The following is a 21,480-nucleotide window of genomic DNA, read 5'->3' as shown; positions in this document are numbered from 1 at the left end:
TCGAGTCTGGAGCCAGTGCTGGAGTGGTCTCATATGCATCAACCCCAGCGGTGCGACCGCCGCAGAGGACGCCATATGCCCCAGGAGCCTCTGGAAAAGTTTTAGAGGGACCACTGTGCCTGGCTTGAAGGAAGCGAGGCAATCCAGCACCGACTGAGCACGCTCGCTCGTGAGACGTGCTGTCATTGAGGCTGAGTCTAACTCCAACCCGAGAAAAGAGATGCTCTGAACCGGAGTGAGCTTGCTCTTTTCCCAGTTGACCTGAAGCCCCAAGCGGCTGAGGTGCCGGAGCACCTGGTCTCTGTGTGTGCATAGTAACTCTTGAGAGTGTGCTAGGATAACCAGTCGTCGAGGTAGTTGAGAATGCGGATGCCGGCTACTCGTAGCGGGGCAAGAGCCGCCTCTGCGACCTTCGTGAAGACGCGAGGGGACAGAGACAGGCCGAAGGGGAGGACTTTGTACCGAAATGCCTGGCCGTCGAACGCAAACCGTAAGAAGGGTCGGTGTCGTGGCAGAATTGAGACGTGGAAGTACGCGTCCTTCAGGTCTACCGCTGTGAACCAATCTAGATGCTGAACGCCAGCCAGAATATTTCTCTGCGTGAGCATTTTGAACGGGAGTTTTAACAAGGCCCGATTGAAAACTCGCAGGTCCAGGATTGGTCGTAAGCCACCGCCTTTCTTGGGTACAATGAAGTAAGGGCTGTAGAAACCCTTCCTCATTTCGGTTGGAGGGACGGGCTCTACCGCGCCCTTGGCTAAGAGGGTCGCGATTTCCATGTGCAGGGAACTGGCATGCTCGCCGTGTACTGCGGAAAAGCGGACGCCCTTGAAGGGGGGCCGGAGCCGGGCAAACTGAATTGCGTAACCGAAGTCGAATGGTCCGGTGCAGCCAGCGTGATGCGTTGGGAAGCTGAAAACCACGCTTCCCAGCTCTGCGCTTAGGGGCACCAAAGGGACGAGTATTTTGGACGTACCCGGCGGGGCCTCGCAGCGGGGCGGAACAGTTAATGCAGCGTCGGGCGGCTTCGTTGCAGCCTGAGGCTGGGGTGCTGAGAATAGACTCAAAGCACTTACCTTGCTCCGCGCACCCGGCAGGGGGCGGTTCGTGACTGAGGAGGAGGTCTGCTGGCGTCCTCTGGACTCGTCTGAACCGGCCGGCCGGGGGGCAGTCGTAGGCAGGCGGAAGGCGGGATCGCCGCGTCCGGTGTACCGGGACTGTCGTAATCTGAAAGCAGATTGCCGTGAGAACGGCATTTGCGGGCCAGGTGACCCAGAGGCAAAGGAAATAGCTCTTTTATTGAGAATGTGGGTACCACAGCCCCCGTCAGGGGGTGTGGCAAATGAAAAAACAAAGGATTCTCCTCCCGGCCCTCCACTGGGCGACGGAGCGGTCTTACCACCTCCGGAGCTAACATCTTGGGCTCTGGGTCGGCTGTCTCAGGAACGCTTGAGAGCCTTCCGGGTCCTAGAGGGGGTTCGTGAGACAGGGGGCGTGCGCCGCCTGCGGGGTGCTCGACGCTGGGGCTGAGAGCTGGGCCCAGGTTGAGGCGGAGCAGGAGCTGGTTTCTTCGCAGGGGGATGCCCTCGGCGGGCAGACGGGGCAGGGCCCGTAGCGGCAGGTGTGCGGCGGGGCATGATGTGAGAGATGGCCTCCATCTGCTTCTTCACCGCGGAGAACTGTTGGGCGAAGTCCTCAACGGTGTCGCCGAAAAGGCCAATCTGGGAGACATGTGCGTCTAGGAAGCGGTTCTTGACGGCCTCACGCATCTCGACCAGATTGAGCCAGAGATGGTGTTCCTGGACTACTAGGGTGGCCATCGCCTGTCCGAGTGCCTGCGCTGTGGCCTTCACTCTCAGGGCGAGGTCGGTCACTGAGCGCAGTTCCTGCAGCACATCAGGATCAGGTCCACCCCCGTGCATGTTTCTGAGTGCTTTGGCCTGGTGGACTTGCAGGAGGGTCATCGCATGCAGGGCAGAGGCAGCGCGTCCAGCCGCACTGTAGGCCTTCGCGTTGAGCGAGGATGTTGTCCTGCAGGGCTTGGATGGGAGTACGGGGCGGCCACGCCAGGAGGTAGGGCTACCGGGGCATAGATGGTACGCAACTGCCCTATCGACCTGGGGAATCGGCCCGTATCCGTGGTGCTCTCCGCCGTCGAGGGTGCTGAGAGTGGAGCGGGTGGCACCTAGACGAGCGGAGAGCGAGGCTCTCCACGTAGATGTCAGCTCGTCATGCACCTCCGGGAAAAACGGGACCGGGGAGATGCGTGGCCGCGAATGGCGCGCTGCCCCCAGGAACCAGTCATCCAACCGTGAAGGCTGTGGGGAGGATGGAGGGTTCCAAACCAACCCCACGCTCATGGCGGCCCGGGAAAGCATGTCAGACATCTGAGTGTCGGCTTCAGCCTGGGCCTGCTGGCCCGAAGGCGGCATTCCAGGGGAGTCCTCGGCATCAGACATCACACTCTCCGATGCAGCGGCGAGCTCATCTACTTCGGGCTCGGGAGGATAGACAGCCGGGCCGTGAGGCGAGCCGCTATCACCGCGAGCGTAGACGGGGACCAGCGAGCGTGTCAGGGAACGGGAGGTTCGCGGGGGGCTACCCGGCGAAACTGCACCCGCTGCCGCCCCCAAATCACCCCCAGCGCCAACCGCATCGTCCTCAATCCTGTGGGAAGAAGGAGCAATGCGGGGTGCAGCTGGGGTGGCTTGCTCTCTGTTGAAAGCAAGCCGCGGCCGCAACGTGGTCATGGTCATGTTCTCGCAGTGAGAACATGAGCCATCCACAAATGCCGCCTCGGTGTGATCGCGGCCCAAACACACGAGACAGCGCCTGTGGCCGTCTGAAATGGAGAGCACTCTACCGCATACAGGAACAACACAGGGGCGGAAGGGCATCTTGAAAAGACGCGTCCTGAAAAGGACGTTCAACGCCGCTGTGTTTTGCTCTTTTAGAGAAATTCACTCTTTTCAGGGAAATAACTCTTTTAATACACAGTATGTGTGTGTGTCTGCGCTGTCGAAGCGCTCAGGGGCAACAATGCACGCCGTGCAATGCGAAGGAGAAAGCTGTTGTGCGCCGCCAAGATCCAACAGCATGCAGATCGTCAGAGGAAACAGGAACGTTAGTGGTGTGTAACTCGCAGCAAACTGCAGACAGACCATCGGCTCCGAAGAAATTTTCTGAATGAACTCCCGTATTTGCGCCGCTTAAATACCTGTATGTCCGGGGGCGGGACATGCAAATACTGGCTGCCAACTCTCATTGGCCTTTTTTCATAGATCAGAGGTGGATATCGGCGCTCAAGAGAGACCCCTAGTGTCGCTTCGCCGACACAACGTGGAGAGCGCGACAGAAGGGGAACCATCATTGACACCCTCCACAAGGAGGGAAAGCCTCAAAAGGTAATTGCAAAAGAAGTTGGATGTTCTCAAAGTGCTGTATCAAAGCACATTAATAGAAAGTTAAGTGGAAGGGAAAAGTGTGGAAGAAAAAGGTGCACAAGCAGCAGGGATGACCGTAGCCTGGAGAGGATTGTCAGGAAAAGGCCATTCAAATGTGTGGGGGAGCTTCACAAGGAGTGGACTGAGGCTTCAAATGTCGTATTCCTCTTGTCAAGCCGCTCCTGAACAACAAACAACATCAGAAGCGTCTTACCTGGGCTAAAGAAAAAAGAACTGGTCTGTTGCTCAGTGGTCCAAAGTCCTCTTTTCTGATGAGAGCAAATTTTGCATCTCATTTGGAAATCAAGGTCCCAGAGTCTGGAGGAAGAATGGAGAGGACACAATCCAAGATGCTTGAAGTCCAGTGTGAAGTTTCCACAGTCTGTGTTGGTTTGGGGAGCCATGTCATCGGCTGGTGTTGGTCCACTGTACTTTATTAAGTCCAGAGTCAACGCAGCCGTCTACTGGGACATTTTAGAGCACTTCATGCTTCCTTCAGCAGACAAGCTTTATGGAGATGCTGACTTCATTTTCCAGCAGGACTTGGCACCTGCCCACACTGCCAAAAGTACCAAAACCTGGTTCAATGACCATGGTATTACTGTGCTTGATTGGCCAGCAAACTCGCTTGACCTGAACCCCATAGAGAATCTATGGGGCATTGCCAAGAGAAAGATGAGAGACATGAGACCAAACAATGCAGAAGAGCTGAAGGCCGCTATTGAAGCATCTTGGTCTTCCATAACACCTCAGCAGTGCCACAGGCTGATAGCATCCATGCCACGCGCATTGAGGCAGTAATTAATGCAAAAGGGGCCCAAACCAAGTACTGAGTACATATGCATGATTATACTTTTCAGAGGGCCGACATTTCTGTATTTAAAATCCTTTTTTTTATTGATTTCATGTAATATTCTAATTTTCTGAGATTCTGAATTTGGGGTTTTCATAAGCTATAAGCCATAATCATAAAAATTATATCAAATAAAGGCTTGAAATATCTTCCTTTGCTTGTAATGAGTCTATATAATATATTAGTTTCACCTTTTAAGTTGAATTACTGAAATTAATGAACTTTTGCACGATATTCTAATTTTCGAGTTTCACCTGTATACTCACCCTCATTCCTGAGATGTGTAGGACTTTCCTCCTGCTGAACTCAAACAAATATATTTAGAATATCTCCGCTCTGTTGGTCCTCACAATGAAAGTGAATGGGTACCACCTTAACCCTAACCCCAACCCCAACCAGCCTTTGCTCAATACTTTGTTGAAGCACCTTTGGCACCAATTACAGCCTCAAGTTTTTTTGTGTATGATGCTAAAAGATTGGCACACCTATTTTTGGGCAGTTTCTCCCATTCTTCTTTGCAGGACCTCTTCAAGCTCCATCAGGTTAGATGGGGAGCGTCGGTGCACAGCCATTTTCAGATCTCTCCAGAGATGTTCAATCGGGTTCAAGTCTGGGCTCTGGCTGGGCCACTCAAGGACATTCACAGAGTTGTCCCGTAGCCACTCCTTTGTTATCTTAGCTGTGTGCTTAGGGTTGTTGTCCTGTTGGAAGATGAACCTTCACCCCAGTCTGAGGTCCAGAGCGCTCTGGAGCAGGTTTTCATCAAGGATGTCTCTGTACATTGCTGCATTCCTCTTTCCCTCAATCCTGACTAGTCTCCCAGTTCCTGCCGCTGAAAAACATCCCCACAGCATGATGCTGCCACCACCATGCTTCAATGTAGGGATGGTATTGACCAGGTGATGACCGGTGCCTGGTTTCCTCCAGACATGATGCTTGCCATTCAGTCCAAAGAGTTAAATATTTGTTTCATCAGACCAGAGAATTTTGTTTCTCATGATCTGAGAGTCCTTCAGGTGCCTTTTGGCAAACTCCAGGCAGGCTGTCATGTGCCTTTTACTGAGGAGTGGCTTCCGTCTGGCCACTCTACCATACAGGCCTGATTGGTGGAGTGCTGCAGAGATGGTTGTTCTTCTGGAAAGTTCTCCTCTCTCCACAGAGAAATGCTGGAGCTCTGTCAGAGTGACCATCGGGTTCTTGGTCATCTCCCTGACTAAGGCCCTTCTCCCCCAATTGCTCAGTTTGGCCGGGCGGCTAGCTCTAGGAAGAGTCCTAGTGGTTTCAAACTTCTTCCATTTACGGATGATGGAGGCCACTGTGCTCATTGGGACCTTCAGTGCTGCAGACATTTTTCTGTACCCTTCCCCAGATCTGTGCCTTGGTACAATCCTGTCTCGGAGGTCTACAGACAATTCCTTGGTCTTCATGGCTTGGTTTGTGCTCTGACATGCACTGTTAACTGCAGGACCTTATATAGACAGCTGTGTGCCTTTACAAATCATGTCCAATCAACTAAATGTACCACAGGTGGACTCCAATCAAGTTGTAGAAACATCTCAAGATGATCAGTGGAAACAGGATGCACCTGAGCTCAATTTTGAGTGTCATGGCAAATGCTGTGAATACTGCATTTGCAAAATGTGATTGTTTTTTTTTTTTTAAACATTTGCAAAGATTTCAAACAAACTTCTTTCACGTTGTCATTATGGGGTATTGTTTGTAGAATTTTATGGAAAATAATGAATTTATAAATTTTGGAATAAAGCTGTAACATAACATAAAATGTGGAAAAATGTAAGCGCTGTATTCTCTCCCTACAATTACTGTTTGTCAATAGAGTCACTCATGTAATTGATAAGTCCTCTTTCTATAATTAATCTTGTTACACATATTAATCTTGTTCCTCGTTACACAGCTATTTGCTTTTGTTTGAATTATTGCTATTTTATTTCATCCTGTAATGACTGTGAGGCTTCTGGTTTTACATCTAGGGTCATTGTAATATGTTTGTTTGTCCCAAATGTAGGATTCTTAAATTCCTGGTGGCCAAGCGAAAGTTTAAAGAAACCCTGCGACCATATGATGTAAAGGATGTGATTGAGCAGTATTCAGCTGGACACCTTGATATGCTTGGCAGAATCAAAAGCCTGCAGATGAGGTTTGGTCAATCTACATAAAATAAAGAAAAGAAATCTTTCCAACAAGCAGCATGTAATGGCATTATTTTAGCATAAATTAATTAAAAAATACAATAAAAAAAAATAAAGATTCCCCAAAAGCTTTTCCACAAAGGTCAAGTTTAAAACACGTTTTTGTTTTTTTTTGAAAGGGTGGATCAGATTGTAGGCCGTGGTGCCATTCCATCAGATAAAAAGGTGAGGTCTGAAAAAGGAGAGAAAATAGCTCCCGAACTGGAACACATGGATGAATTAAGCATGATGGGGCGTGTAATTAAGGTAGAGAAGCAGGTAAGCTTAAAAAGTTGTGAATATTGAGAATATAGGGAGAGTGATCCAGCATTACCCTTCCATAATTGAATACCATTCAAATCTATAATGTAAAATTGACAGTTCTGACTATAAATTCTACTTGAGCCACATTCAAACCATTCGTATGCAGATACATCACATCTATGATCGGACATTTTATATTGACAAGGGTTCAATAATGCACAGGCTTTCACAAGCTTAAATGGAACAATATACCACTATATAATTATAAGGAAAATAAATAAAAAAAAACATAATTTATAAAAAATATAAACCAAGGCTGGATTTAGCAAAGCCTGCTGCATTTTTTTATTTTGATTTTTTTACCTGCTGTAATTAGCAAAAACTTAATCTCCATGGCGTGTTCCCCAAAATCATTGTTATCTCAATAGCACATCAACGTTCTTAAATTAACAAGTTTTATGGCCACTTGTAAGGCCATTATGTGCAACTATCTTTCTCACATCTTTCACAGATATAAGAGACAAAATGACATTTAATAATTTGTATGCAGGCTATGCCATTTTCTGTTATAGCAACAAATTACTGTAAAAAAAATAAAATAAAATTACATTATCACACTGCATTGTGGGATAATTGTGTTTCGTCTCCATTATAGTTTTTAGTGTTCTCTTTGAAAAGAAACTTTGACTTATTTAAAGTTAATCAATATTCTTCTAGCTGGTGCAGTTGTGTCATGATACATGATATGTGTATATCTGACAAAAATGCAATATGTGCAATATTTTCATGCAAAAAAAAAAAAAGAAACTCCTGGACATATTGGCGAAAGTTTAGCACCAGCCGACCGGACAGCTCCTGTATCGATGAACTTATATAAAGAACTGTTAAAAAGGCTGTATATACAGGTTTTATATTGATGCACCAGTGTAGCTTGCTAATTCTGAAAAGCATTAATAAATGTAACTATGTGATTACTTGGCATCGATTCAAGCAACCTGATCTTCGAAAATGTTGTAGCTGTGGCAACATTTAGCTAAATGACACTGCATGGTTTTACATGTATTGCGGCAGTTCGAGGTAAAATGTCCACTGAGTGACATTGAAAGTGAGTGAAATGTTCTCCCAAACAGATGATGTTTCACTGTATTAAGAGTTAAATCAACAAACCTACCTCCCTACCCCAAACCTAAAACCTAAACCTGCTCTTCTTAACTCGTACCACGGTCCTTCCCAATGCAAGTTTAACGCTCTACCAGTTGAGCTATGGTGCAGTATATGCTCGAACAAGATTGTAAATTTTGTTGGTTATGTTATACAAATGTTAAAATGTATTTATTACCTTACAAGTCAAGTGTTTATTTCACCAGGAAACTGCTGTGATATGTACAGGTACTTTGAGCAAAGTATTAATAATTTGTTTTTTAAATATAGGTACAGTATAATAATGGGAGTTCAATGCATCAACCATGCATTCAAGAAATGCTTCGTCACAGATACATTATTTCAAGTCTCAGATTTTATGCTCATGACAATATAATAAGGGATTATTGAGGCTTTTTGGAAAGCAATTTATCAAATCTAGTTAGTTCTTGTTAGAGACCATTAAAGAAACTATGTTATAGGACATCTACAGGGTTTTCCTCCTTGCCTGGAGCTTATTCCATTTCATATAATAGAGAAGTGCTTTTGAAAACTGCTGAGATGCAACAATATTGCACACATTATCAGACCCTTGAAAAATAGCACTCAGTGCATAAGATCTTGCCACTCCCTCTCTTTTGTCACCAAAAACAAGCTAGAATCAGCCTAAAACGTGTCTTTATTTCTCTCAGGTGCAGTCCATCGAAAACAAGCTGGACCTGCTGCTGAACTTCTATTCCCAGTGCCTTAACAAGGGCTCGTCCCATTTCACCATGTCCTCCCTGCTGGAACCTGACTTAACGGACTACCACAGTCCCACTGATCAGCATGATCCCTTCCCCTCCGCAAACACCCTTAATATCTCACACTCAGACAGTGGCAACATGGAATGACCCACATGGGACGACTGAAAAATGTAGGTCATCCATCAGCCCCAGGCTGACTGTAGCATCAGGGCACTCATCCAAAGGCTAAATACCTCCCTACACTACCAGCACAAAAAAAACCTGTATCCTTGCATCGGTCCTTTCTTTGCACAGTGGATGGTGGCATCTTGCTTCCTTTGCTAGACTATGCCTTGGAAACACCCTGGTGTTACACAGTGTCTCATTTTTTTATTTATTTTTTTGCCCTTAGTAATGGTAAAACCAATCCTCATTTTTTCCCAGTAAACTACCAATCTCCTTGTGCCTGTTTGCATTTCTTTTATCAGGAACATTTCACCTGAAAAGTACTCTCACTTGAAGATGAGTTTTACTTGGTTTTCTGCGTTGAACATTTGGACTCAATCCAGTAGATGACAGAGTTTTAGCATTAGAGTTTTGCTAAACTGCTGAGCACCAACTCTTTTTCAGTCTTCCAAAATACATGGAGACAAATCACTGTCATTGACTGCTCCAAAACTGTCACCTCTTTTTGATTGTAGATGTCAATTGTTGAACATAAATTCATTTTTTCATTCGTGTTATTTCTTTCTGGAACTCTTGGTGCCAATATTGTTTCTTGGCTTTGTTTTGTCATAGCTTTTGATAATCAATATTGGCTCTCAGAGCAATTATTTTCTAAGAATCAGGGCATTGTGAATCTGAACTGAATAAGATTTTGGAATCTCCTTTTTGGCCTTGGCCTTACACTTTGACCTGATGCAATAAACTCCTTGTGACACAAGAAGTCGCTGATCTTCAAATGAATGTACTGCATTCATTACTCTACCTTGTCTGTTTGTCATTACCATTGCCCTTCAAGAGAATGGCCTCCGAGACAGGAGGACAGTATGATGGATTGTGACCAAGGGATATTGGATGGCATCTCCAGCAATGCGTCATCGCTTGTCATTTTATTCTTGCATGGATTGGCAGTTCTCACTTCTTGGCATTTCAGACAAGAAGAAACATGCCATATTGGGTTTATTCTTCCCACATTGTGGCAAACTCTTGGTATCTTGTTGGGTCATGCTCTTCTGCCACAGCATAATGAAAGCCACAATCTTACAAAAAACAAATTTAAAATTACACAAAAATATTCTTTAATGACATAACCAGCATTAAAATATATGACAGAATGAGGCAGTGCTTTGATTATTTCATGTTTTTTTAAACCTGAAAATGATTATTTTGTTTTTTTTTTAAATTAGTGGGATTAGTTATAGAGGTTGTTCATATGCCCCACTCCCCTCTCTGCCTTGCAGCCCATTTCCTCATTCTGTACGTGCAACTATGATCAAATCAACAAGTCAATATTCAGAAGTCTATTTTTCTCTCCTCCCTATATGTGACTCTCGATAAATTCAGATTAGATTGAGATTAAAGACTGAGGTCTTACAACCAGACTGCTATGACCTCACAATTGATGCCTCACTTTTGCTCCTTTTATCATCCCTGAGAGGTCAATTGGTCAACGGTCTAATAAGATGAAATACTTATCATGCATTCTTTTTCCTCTTGTGATCATACAAAAACACTCACACGTGCCCTTAAAAAAAAGTTCACACAAAAAGGAAAATCCTGTCATAATTCACTCACCCTTACATTGTTTTAAACCTGTATTCTTTCATTTTGAATGTTGACTGAGGCTTACATTCTGCCTTACAACTCTTTTTGTGTTCCATGGACAAAAGAAGTTTAGAACAACATGGGTTGAGTAAATGATGACAGAATTTAAACTTAGCCATGAACAGACTCAAAACTATTTAGGAGGACTGAGAAAACTATGAGAACTGAGATATATCTGAGTCATTCAGAAAGACATTAGTCTGAGTCATTATTATCTATACATGCAGTTATGGGAAAGGTTCCAGCTTTATACAAAATGCTTCAGCCAGCTCAGGTACCAGACAGCATGGATGGGGTGTAGGGAATACAGCACTCCTCTGCCTTACTGATATACACTAACTAGAGCACACAGACCATGCGTTTATGGTACAACGTTGAACCTAAGAGAATGTTTAGGCCACTTATCATGGCATTAATTCATCATTCTGTTGGACAGAACTGGAGTACAGAGTTCAAATAGAGTTTTCTACATAATCTCCTTTGCATCTTCACAGATTTAAATATGTATATGCTTTTGGAAAATCTCATCTACTGTAACAATTTTTCAATATCTCTTGCAATGTTATCTTAGGTTTACCTTGTCTTGCTTTGTTACGATTATTTATTTTCTTTAGTGTTTTTATTTCCTCTACACATTCTCTAACTTCTAGCTCTTTAAACAGAACACTGAACATTTTTAGGCATTAAGCTTTTTTGGTTTTGTTTGTTTTTTCTCACTCATTGATATGATTGGTAATTGCTAATCTGAGAGATAACTTGATCTATAAAATGTATGTTTAACTCTGACATGATTGTAAAAAATTAATAAATCTAGACTTTGTTTATAAAAATACAGGTGTAACAAATCTCTGTAAGAATAATATACATCTCCATAATTTGATCTATATTCATTCTATTTGTTCATGTTTGGGGTAAAATCAATACATTTAAACTTGGAATTATAGTGTTGTCAACCAGGCCATCTTCTGTATTTTAAAATCAAATTTGACTTGCTGTAATTAACCCTTTGGCTGTCATAAGCCCAAATGTAAATGCAATGTACATAGTCGCTAACACACAAGCAAAATATTTAATAGACCACATCTAAAATAAATTCCTCATTCAAAAGATAGACTACACTCACTGCAAGATATAGAATAGTAAAATATAATAGCCTAACTGTGACAATGAATGCCACTTTCTTAGTGTAGTGGTCTAATATATACTTACACAAAAATAATTGTTACTAGGTAAATAATCGATTCTGAAGGTTTTTTTTTTTTTTTTTTAAACTAGTGATCTAATTAGATAACATGAATATTAATGCATCTCATAAACTTCGACATGGAAAAAAATAATTATATGAGCGAATATGGGCACCGGAACTATTTTTTCTTCCACTCATTTTGACGTGCATGAAATGCTCAAATACACCAGCAGTGAGCGCTCACCCGTTCAGTCACAGCGCTCGTTCAGAGAATGAACAGTGCTTTCCAGAGATATAGAAAAACAGCATCTGGAGTTATTCACACTAAATAATGACAAACCTAGACGCGACATAATAATGGGTTTTTGTGACCATTTTTACAGGCTTATTTAAATTAAGAGTTGTTAAAACATTGACAACGAGCTTTAATCCTCGTTAATAAATGATACCCTTTTGAAAATTACCCATGGATTTACTGTTAGTAATATTGTATTAAACATGACTAGTAACCACGTCTGTAACCATGTTTGTTTGTTTGTTTTTGTTTTTTGGCAACAATCAAGGTTTTGATACAATATACCATGGTTTTGCTAAAGCATTACTCTAACTTGGTTTTAGTGGCCATTTAATAATATTTATGGTTAATTGTGTGGATTTGCATGTTGCTTATGCTTACTAATTTTTAAAAGGTAAACAAAGCAACCTAATAATTTTCTCAAAGGCGTCCGTCTAGCGCATATTTACATATGAAAACAATCGAACAACAGCGCAGACGGACACATGAACACTTTAGGTGTGAACGGCCCTTTATTGGAGTTAAATCGGGAGCCGTTCCACTAGGCGGCGACACACTTTAATATGAGAGGTTTAAAATCCCCATGGTGTGACGTAATCCTCTTTGTTTCACTATGGCAGACAGGCCCGAATTTAGAGGTCTCTGTAAATAAAGGTACTTTACTTTACCAGCGGCAGATTTAAAACCCACGCACATATAGTGATCGATCACAGTTGGCCGTTGTTACATGTCTCAGAGATGATGTCACGGAAACGTACTGAGGCAGACAGTGAGATCATGTAATATTGGGTGAGTGCTCCGTGTACGCTGGTGATGTGAACCGTGCTTGTCTGTAGCTTTAACACAATTGCACTGTTTATTAAACTGTGACTCATGAGCTATACTACTTCTCTCTCTATATCGGTTTACGATTTGTGAGAGATAAATAATTGCGGTCAAATCATTTGACATGAGTTAGAAGCTTGTTGTTTCTCCGTTTATGTTAATAGTACGTTTGTGTTTCCTACACGACAAGAAGATGCGCTAAAACATTCAAAGTTGTATACGTTAACGTTATTTAATGTATTTAAATGCACTAATATGAATGATTGTATTTTCATGCATGAGCGAGAAACAACTTTATTAAATGCTGTAAAAATATTGTTCATTGTCTGATCATAAAGCATGCAATTTTAATCATAATGCATGATATCTAGACACTTGGAAGGCAGCTCACTAGTTTTTGAGACTCTAAAAATCGAAGTTGTTTTGCTGTAAGAGTCACTTACAGTGACTTATTGTTTATTACTCGCAGCTTTCCTTAACGCAGTTTGTGTTCCGAATGATCATGTAAATAGCGCAGGTAATGGGATTATCTCAATCTAGATAATAAACCAGATAGCTGTAAATGTTGCTGTAATGTGCCTCTTTATCAGTGTTAACTTGAAAGTTTGATCTCTTCATTGTAAATCGTGTCTCTTCTTTGGATATTTTTTTGCTGCTCTAACGGAAAGAATCGTCTCTACAGAGCGATGAAGCACCAGTAAAAACCAGCTGTGTTACCATATAAACGCATGTGTACCAGCGCAATGGAGAGTGACTGTAGGATCCCCATGGCATGTCTGAGACCACGAATTCTGGCCCTACACGCCTTGTTTTGGGGTTTAGTGTCACTTAGGTGAGAAGAACTACAAATTATGACTTCATGGCCTGTGTGTCCATTATGAACCAGAAAAAGCTTTGATCATATGAGTGTTCATAACATGTTTACTTTTATGATTTATAGAGTGTTTGGAGCAGCACTTCTTAGCGATGAGAAGGCCGCAGGTAATTTAAAATGGAAAATTTTTAGTAGTCCTTACTTTGTTGATATAATAATAATTATGCTTGTGTTTTTGCTTTACAGTTGTGGTTACAAAGGCAGTAAATGCACCATGTTGGCGGGTGGAGGAGTTTGTGGTGGCTAAAGAGTGCAGTATGTGTGATGGTTTCCAATCGGTGAGATTCTAGGTGGAAGGTGGTAAAAAAAAAAAAAGGCAAAGAGTTGAGCATTAAAGGAATAGTTAACCAAAAAGGAAAATGCTTTCATAATTTACTCCCAGATTTGTTTTATTTTCTTCTTCTGCAGAACGCAAAGATTTTTTGAAGAATATCTCAGCTCTGTTGGTCCATACAATGCAAGTGAATGGTGACCACAACTCTGAAGGTCCAAAAAGCACAAAGGCAGCATAAAGGTACTCCAGTGGTTTAATCCATGTCTTCTGCAGCAATCCAATCAGGTTTGGGTGACAACAGATCAAAACATAACTTATTTTTCTCTGCCAATCTTGATATCAATCTCCATAGCTATATCAGGATTTTAAGCTTGATTACATCTAATGTTCTCTGCATGCAGCAAGCAATAGGAAATGTAAACTAACTTGAAATCATGATTCTGCCTAGAGACTGCAATGGCAAGATGTATAGTGAAAAAGGTGTTATACTTTGGTCTGTTCTCACCCAAAACTGATTGGATTGCTTCAGAAGACATGAATTAAACCACTGGAGTCATATGGATTTTGTTGACTTTATGTGCATTTTGGAGCTTTAAAATTTTAATCACTATTCATTTGTATTGTGAGGACCTACAGAGCTGAGATATTCTTCTAAAAATCATAATTTGTGTTCAGCAGAAGAAAGTCATACACAACTGGGACGACATGAGGGTTAGTTCATGATGAGAGAATTTACATTTTTGGGCAGGGACGGATTATGACTTGCAAAGGCCCCGGGGCCAATTTTCTCCAAGGGCACCCTCCAAAACTCTGTGTGTATTTAACAATTGTTTTTCATTGTTCATGGGTTTTCGAGTGGGGGGGATTGCCAAACTGGATAGCACAACTTTAAAGCCCAGGCCCCCCCTCCAGGCAGTCAAGGGCCCCTGGGCACTGGCCCCATTGGCTCAGTCGGTAATCCATCCCTGTTTTGGAGTGAACTATTCCTTTAAGGCTTGATGTATTCAGCAAGCTGTAGGGGTCAATAAAATATTTTTTCTGGATTTTGCTTGCAATTGTCTTCTAATGGTTTGCAGTAAAAATTTTGTATTTAAACAAAAAGCTCTCTGCAGCATAATGTATATCACATTAGATTAGATATTATATAATTTTAAACTGAATGAGGTTATTATAATGGAGTACTTCAGTTTTGATTATATTGTGAAATACTCTAATGCAATTATTCTAAAACCTCTTTAATCTTCACAGAAAACATTAGCAGCATGCAGCCAAACTGGATTTGTAGAAAAGATCAACTGCACCAAATCCAACAAAGATGAATACAAGAGGTGAGTGGCTTTCCAATCTACTGGTAAATTTTCTCTCTTCTCTTCAGCTAACAATGTTTCTCTGACTTGCTGTAATTCAAATTTGTTTTTGTAGAAGTGCTTTAAGTAATGTTAGACTTTTTACTAACATTTGTCAGACATGGCCAATGAATTCTTTCAAATCTTTTCACCCATTCTGTAAAAATTGTATTACCCTAATATTGTTCCAAACTCATATGATTATTAAAACTACTTAAATTTTGAGTTGCTTCCCACCAAAACCTGCCATATGCCTTTTAGAAGACTTAGAATCTAATGCACAAATTGCATGGACTACATTTATCATACTTTTTAAGCTTTAAAGTGAGACATTATCCAAAAATGTGTGTTCTGCATAAGAAAGTAAGTCATACAGGTTTGGAAATACATGAGGGTGAATACATTTTAAATTTCCAGACGATACAGAAGATAACAAATCAGATTCTAGTTGAAAATTAAGAAAAGAGAAACTAATTTATTACGCTCTTTTGCTTTTTTTTCCCCCCCATCAGTTGTCGCTCTACCAAAATGGAGGAGCACCTCTTCTGGAAATTTGAGGGCGGTGTGCTGACTCTCACTGTAGTCTTTGCAATACTGGTGTTCGCTAGGCAACGGTCACTTGACCGCCAAGCCTCAGACAAGGTTCGGAGACAGATAGAATCTATTTAGTATATCAAGCTGTACTAAAACCTAAAGGACATATGCTAGACAGGAGGCCTGGAGTTACAAGCTCTCAACAAAGGGCATAACCCAACAGTCCATGGAGGCTTCTGGGCTTGATCTCTGGTTTTATCTTTCTGAATGGGTACAATGTGCCCTTACTCTCCAGTCAGACAATATTTTTTGGATGCTACATCCCTGTAAAGTGGACTTTATATATCTGTTAACTTCAAGAATTTGAATAGTGAACACGCATCCAAATTGACAAACATAATGCAAGATAGGTGTCTAGTCCCTATTATGTAATAGAAGATGTACAGCTCTGCAAATACCTGTTTTTTCAAATGCTGGGAAGACAGTGTGCATAGAGACAATACTAAAGCACAAAATATTTTGTGAAACAGAATGATCTGTGTGGTCAATGTCCTGAAGAAAGATATTATTTGTTGGGATTTGTTTTGTTAGGATGAGTTTCAGTGAGTCTGAAAGTTTTGGTGGTTGTCATTTGGCTCAGATATTTTGGATAGTAAAAGCTTTCACCTGATTTTGACACATTCATCCATTCACTCCATTAACATTACAGTGTTATTTACTTTAATGAGTCTGAAAGTAATTTAATTATTCTTATACATGCAGTTGTTGTCTGTAAAGTCTTTATTTTGAGTATGATTTGAGTTTTTTTCCTGACAGTTCTTTCGAGACTTGCAGGTGCCCTTTATTTAATTATTTTGACTCTGTATTGTTTTACTTTCAGTCTGTGTTTGTCAAACTCTGTGACCAGATGTCTTTCTTTATAATGCCTGTCATAAAAATACCAGCACTGTACTTACATCTGACACATATATGCAAGACTGCATTGTAACGCATGTTAAAGTTGATTGATGAGGTGAAAAGGCCAAGATGTATTAAAATCAACCCAACTTTTCTTTTTCCATATTTCCTTGTTTTACTTGAATTTTATTATTATTTTTTTAAAGAATTTAAAAGTAAAATAGTGACATGTGTTTCTCTTGCAAATGAATGTTAGTGCATTGGAGGTGATATGGCACATATGTTTTTGTGCTACCATCTTTGAAAAATCTTTACTCTCCTGTTTTGGGTAGAGAACTTCTTTTATAATTTTCCTCCATACGTTTATTCACATTAATGAATAGTTTGGCTGAACAATACCTTTTTGTGAACTCTGTTTCTTGTATACTGTTTCTTTCACCACCATCAGGAAGCCACAGGATCATGGCCAGGCTTTGTCTCTTTAGTTAATTTTAATGATTACTTAAATTGTATAAAGTGTATTTTTATGAAATATGTGTGACATTCCTGAAAAATAGGAATAAATGCTGGGGTAAAGGAAGTTTTTGCCTCAATTTGTCAAGAATGTTGTCAAATTCCTGATGAAACGTTGTGCATGCATATTGTCATGAAACATTTGAAGTTACAAACTATACCATAAATAGAAGTGAGTGCACTTTGATCCTTCTGGGCAGGAGCAGATGTGATCATGCTGAGAATATCTCATCGCAGAACAGAACTTTGCTGTGTTACACGGGGGAGGAAGTAATGCTAAATAATAAGATATACTTTCTTTTCAACAGAGATACTGAATCCAGTGAATAATAGCCCTGCACACAAACAAGCCTTTAGTTTAAATATGCACACAGTTGACTGCAAGCCAGGGTTACAGAGGATTAAATGTAACGACAACAGGGCTATTTCAAAAGTAATCATGTGATGTTGGGAATTGCATTATATGTTCATCTTTGAAAGATTAAGATGATTTATACTCAAATTATTTAGCAAATAATTAGGTCATAATGGTTCTGCTAACCAAAAAATAACTTGCAGGGATAGTTCACCTAAAATTTTTAATGTTCTCATTTACTTACCCTCATGCCATCCCAGATGTGAATGACTTACATTCTTCTTCAGAACACAAACAAAGATTATGAAGTAAAAAAACTCTGATGGTCTATTCATTGCAAGTAAATGGTTGCCAGTACTGATTGTGAAGTCCAAAAAAGCACATAAAGGCAGCATAAAAGTAATCCATAACAATCCATGTCTTCAGAAGCGATATGATAGGTGTGCATGAGAAACATAAATATTTAAGTCCTTTATTTACTATAAATGTATTTTTATACAGCCCTCTTCTGCACGTTCAAGAGAGTTCTTCTGTTTTTTGCCGATTCGCATTCTTTGTGTAAATCACCACCAAATTGACAGGGTGGAGAAAGAAAAAAGAGAGGGATAAAGTAAAGGAAAATAATAAATTAATCATATTTACATAACAGCAGGTGGCAATATGCACAAAGAATGTAAACTGGAAAAAAAAATAGAAAGAACTCAAAGTGCAGAGAAGAGCTATTTGAAATTAGATTAATGAGAGCGAGAGAGAGAGGACTAATATTGATCTGTTTCACACCCACACCTATCATGTCGCTTCTGAAGACATGGATTAAACCACTGGAGTTTTATGGATTACTTTTATGCTGCCTTTATGTGCTTTTTGGAGCTTTACATTTTAGGTCACCATTCACTTGCATTGTATGACACACAGAGATTAAATATTCTTCAAATAATCTTTGTTTGAGATCTGCAGAAGAAAGTTATACACATCTGGGATGTCATGAGGGTTAGTAAATGACGAGAGAATTTTCATTTTTGGATGAACTATCCCTTTAACAATGCATTCAGTTTCTCTGTTCAAGTTCTGTGTTGCTCTTCTAGAAGTTCCTAATGCCACTTTTATATTAATCGTTTTTTCCCATGGTCGGTCTTTTCATGATTTGCTTGTTAAATCTAAAATACCTCATGAGCTACGGAACTTACCTGGATCATATGCCAAAAAAATACACGCTTAAAACGCATTGTAAGAGGAGCCAAATACCAGAATTGTTGTCCTCCTTTTCGGACGTCTGTATACACCAGGGGGGGCGGTTAAACGACCTGTCTTTGATGATTTTCTTGATGTCCTGTCACAGTTTTAGTATGTAATAAAGAGCATGTTTTCCGAAGACCCGAAGCTCGGAGTGTTTAGAACAGAGTCGAACATCCACGCGCGCAATATTGTTACTCACCTCTTCAGTCGTCTTCTGTGAACGGTCCCATCTTGTCCAGAAGTCTTCCTTCCAACCTCATAGATTATTTTCGAAAATATGTATAAAATACAGTGACGCGTAAAGATAAGTTTGACATTAGGATTGTATATTAATGTCACCTTGAAGTGCTTCTTGTGTCAAAATCACCCGGCGCGAGCATGCACGTAAAGGACTTAAAGGTTGAACCTCACACAAGGTTGATCAATATGATGATCAACTGATTCTGAGCGGTTTTATTGGATTTTCGAGGAATTGTTGAGCCTTTTTATATGTACATTTCATTTACGTGTCACACCTTGATCCATTTCTAAACTTCAAAGACTTTTTTATATTTGTTTTATTTCTATTGATGACCACATTATAACCTGTGGGCAGTTCTCACATGCTAATCATATTTTCAAATAGGAGAGGGAGTCTCTGTGCAACTAATGAGAATAAGGTTACATCCCTCAAATAACCTGTTGATCATGAACGATCGCACCTATAGCAAGTGCAGCATGCAACAACACGCTTCTGTTCAGACCTTGTTCTACCGATGTTTTGTTTTATTTAGACATACATAAATTATAAACTTACAGAGACGTCAGACATACAAGTATCAGTTAGGCAATATGCAGAAACAGACAGCATTAAAGACATATTAATAACAAAAATATGCGCGTTTGATCATATATATGTATTTTATGTAAATAACAAACATTATAGCATCAATCACCTATGAAGTTTCACACGTTGAAAACCGTTAAACAGATAAGGTGTTTTTTTTTTGCACAGTGCCTGAGGGGGATGATAGTCGCGCGAGCTCAATCAGTAGCAGCGCAAGAAGAACGTGTTGCAGGCGGTTCCTCGCAGACAATCACACAGTCGACCGATTCGTGGTCCATGCTTCATGGCGCAGCGCTCCCCCACGTCGCACTACGAGACATGGTGCATAACATCACATATTTTGATTGTCACTAACTCGTAGTTGATTATGAAATCTATTCTAAGGGGTCGTTCACACCGAACACGTCATCCACATTACTACATGCAAAATTGAGCGTCTAAACGCTCTTGCGAGAGACCCGGAAAAGTGTCTGTCCAGCGCATGTAAAAAACGTTCGGACGCACTGGGTGTGAATGGCCCCTAAGAAAACTTGAAAAAGTTGTGCATGTTTACCCTTGGTATGACACTAGCTTTTTTCTCCACAGATATCCGATTGTTCTGATCTCCATCCAAAAGGTCCTCGAGCGCTTCAGCCTGAGTATAACCGGAAAGAAATATATGGAGGAAAATTTGCCCAGAGCTATTATTTTCTACATCAAGTGCAGATTTCTCAGCTTCCTTAATAATAATAATAATAATAATAATAATAATAATAATAATAATAATAATAATAAATACACGTTATTACTTAAAATGTTTAAGTACATGCCATTTAGAGACTTTAATGGTGTGATTTTAACTATATAATTCAATTTAAAAAAATTAGTTCTGGTGAAACATGTAGATCAAAAGATGAAACCAGTCTGGTATTGAGTTATAGCTGCTATCTTAACACGTATGCGAGTCGAAGTGTGCAATCTTAACACTTTCCAGTACACTATAGGCGACTCTTATTTAGTCTCTTACCAGGTCTCTTTTGATGAACTGCTCCTCTTGTGCGGACAGTCTGTTGTCCAGTGACATCTGACCCCGGCAGAGACTCAACAACGACAGGCAAACGCTCAGGTATACCGCCGCTCTCACGCTGTCCATGGTGCTGAATGCTTTGGCGCTAATAATCTTTTAGATATAAAAGTCCTTTTTTATTAGGTACTATTTTCTGTTTCAGTGATTCCAGCGTTGAAAGTTGTTTTGTCAGTGCTTGTGCTCTGGCTACTGGTTGCAATTGCTTCAATGGATTCTTGGAAAACTTTCTCTACTTATACGATGTGTGGTCCTGATGTATTCATGCAACGTCACCGCATCCGTAATCATTCATTTTAAGAACCAGTTGGGAGTCATTGTATGGGTCAGGGATGGACTTGCTATAATCTTGCAGTATGGTTGCAGATGTAGGCGTTGCTAGACCCTATTTAAGAGGTTGTTAATAAATGGAGAACAAGAAGGGAATGAAACATGTTGCCAATACATAGACAGTTATGAAAATGCTGTATATGGTTTGCCTTTGTCAATGGTTCTTCATGAAGTTTCAGTTATTTTTATAATTTTATAACTGTTTATTATAGAAAATGACAATATTCTGAATTAATATTTGCAAGCCATCTAGCATGAAGCTGTAATATCTATAATGTCTTAGAGTCATCATTGTGTAGTTTGATTAAATATGATTGTAAATTGTGTATAACAATAAAACATTTAATAATAATTGCATTTAGAGCCCCAGTGAGCAAGCCGAACACAAAACTCCATAAGATGTTGGTTAATGGAGAAAAATAACATTGTGAGAAACCAGACTCACTTTGGGGGCCAGTTCCCCTCTGGCTAACATCATGATTATA

At 40.8% G+C, this 21,480-nt stretch overlaps 3 protein-coding genes across 3 annotated transcripts in view; 2 read left to right on the top strand and 1 right to left on the bottom strand.

Annotated features, from left to right (window-relative positions):
• Positions 1–11,113, top strand: part of LOC127650051 (potassium voltage-gated channel subfamily KQT member 4-like) — a 93,232-nt gene extending 82,119 nt beyond the window's left edge. Inside the window, 3 exon segments of the mRNA XM_052135183.1 lie at positions 6,323–6,454; positions 6,626–6,764; positions 8,582–11,113. Coding sequence (XP_051991143.1) covers positions 6,323–6,454; positions 6,626–6,764; positions 8,582–8,782 — 472 coding nt within the window. The 3' untranslated portion in view covers positions 8,783–11,113.
• Positions 11,114–12,507: 1,394 nt separating this feature from the next.
• LOC127650053 (protein JTB-like) lies at positions 12,508–17,260 on the top strand. The gene is made up of 6 exons (XM_052135197.1): positions 12,508–12,711; positions 13,430–13,579; positions 13,688–13,728; positions 13,808–13,899; positions 15,144–15,223; positions 15,754–17,260. Exons 2-6 carry the CDS (start codon positions 13,476–13,478, stop codon positions 15,908–15,910), a joined length of 474 nt encoding a protein of 157 aa, XP_051991157.1. The 5' UTR covers positions 12,508–12,711; positions 13,430–13,475; the 3' UTR covers positions 15,911–17,260.
• A 2,520-nt stretch (positions 17,261–19,780) lies between these two features.
• LOC127650054 (cocaine- and amphetamine-regulated transcript protein-like) lies at positions 19,781–20,785 on the bottom strand. The gene is made up of 3 exons (XM_052135198.1): positions 20,609–20,785; positions 20,156–20,236; positions 19,781–19,911 (listed from the first exon to the last, which is right to left on the bottom strand). Exons 1-3 carry the CDS (start codon positions 20,732–20,734, stop codon positions 19,804–19,806), a joined length of 315 nt encoding a protein of 104 aa, XP_051991158.1. The 5' UTR covers positions 20,735–20,785; the 3' UTR covers positions 19,781–19,803.
• Positions 20,786–21,480: the final 695 nt, after the last annotated feature.

This window comes from Xyrauchen texanus, chromosome 10, assembly GCF_025860055.1.
Source record: "Xyrauchen texanus isolate HMW12.3.18 chromosome 10, RBS_HiC_50CHRs, whole genome shotgun sequence".
NCBI classification, from domain to species: Eukaryota; Metazoa; Chordata; class Actinopteri; order Cypriniformes; family Catostomidae; genus Xyrauchen; species Xyrauchen texanus.
This window is presented reverse-complemented; position numbering and strand designations above follow the sequence as displayed.

What these genes read in the sequence shown, in the direction of transcription:
- LOC127650053 (XM_052135197.1), top strand. Translation starts at nt 13,476, where the DNA reads ATGTGTACCAGCGCAATGGAGAGTGACTGTAGGATCCCCATGGCATGT. An exon ending in TGGGGTTTAGTGTCACTTAG is followed by an intron (nt 13,580 to 13,687) that starts GTGAGAAGAACT and finishes TATGATTTATAG; the next exon opens with AGTGTTTGGAGCAGCACTTC. An exon ending in TGTGTGATGGTTTCCAATCG is followed by an intron (nt 13,900 to 15,143) that starts GTGAGATTCTAG and finishes TAATCTTCACAG; the next exon opens with AAAACATTAGCAGCATGCAG.
- LOC127650054 (XM_052135198.1), bottom strand. Translation starts at nt 20,734, where the DNA reads ATGGACAGCGTGAGAGCGGCGGTATACCTGAGCGTTTGCCTGTCGTTG. An exon ending in AGTTCATCAAAAGAGACCTG is followed by an intron (nt 20,237 to 20,608) that starts GTAAGAGACTAA and finishes GGTTATACTCAG; the next exon opens with GCTGAAGCGCTCGAGGACCT. An exon ending in AAGCTAGTGTCATACCAAGG is followed by an intron (nt 19,912 to 20,155) that starts GTAAACATGCAC and finishes CATGTCTCGTAG; the next exon opens with TGCGACGTGGGGGAGCGCTG.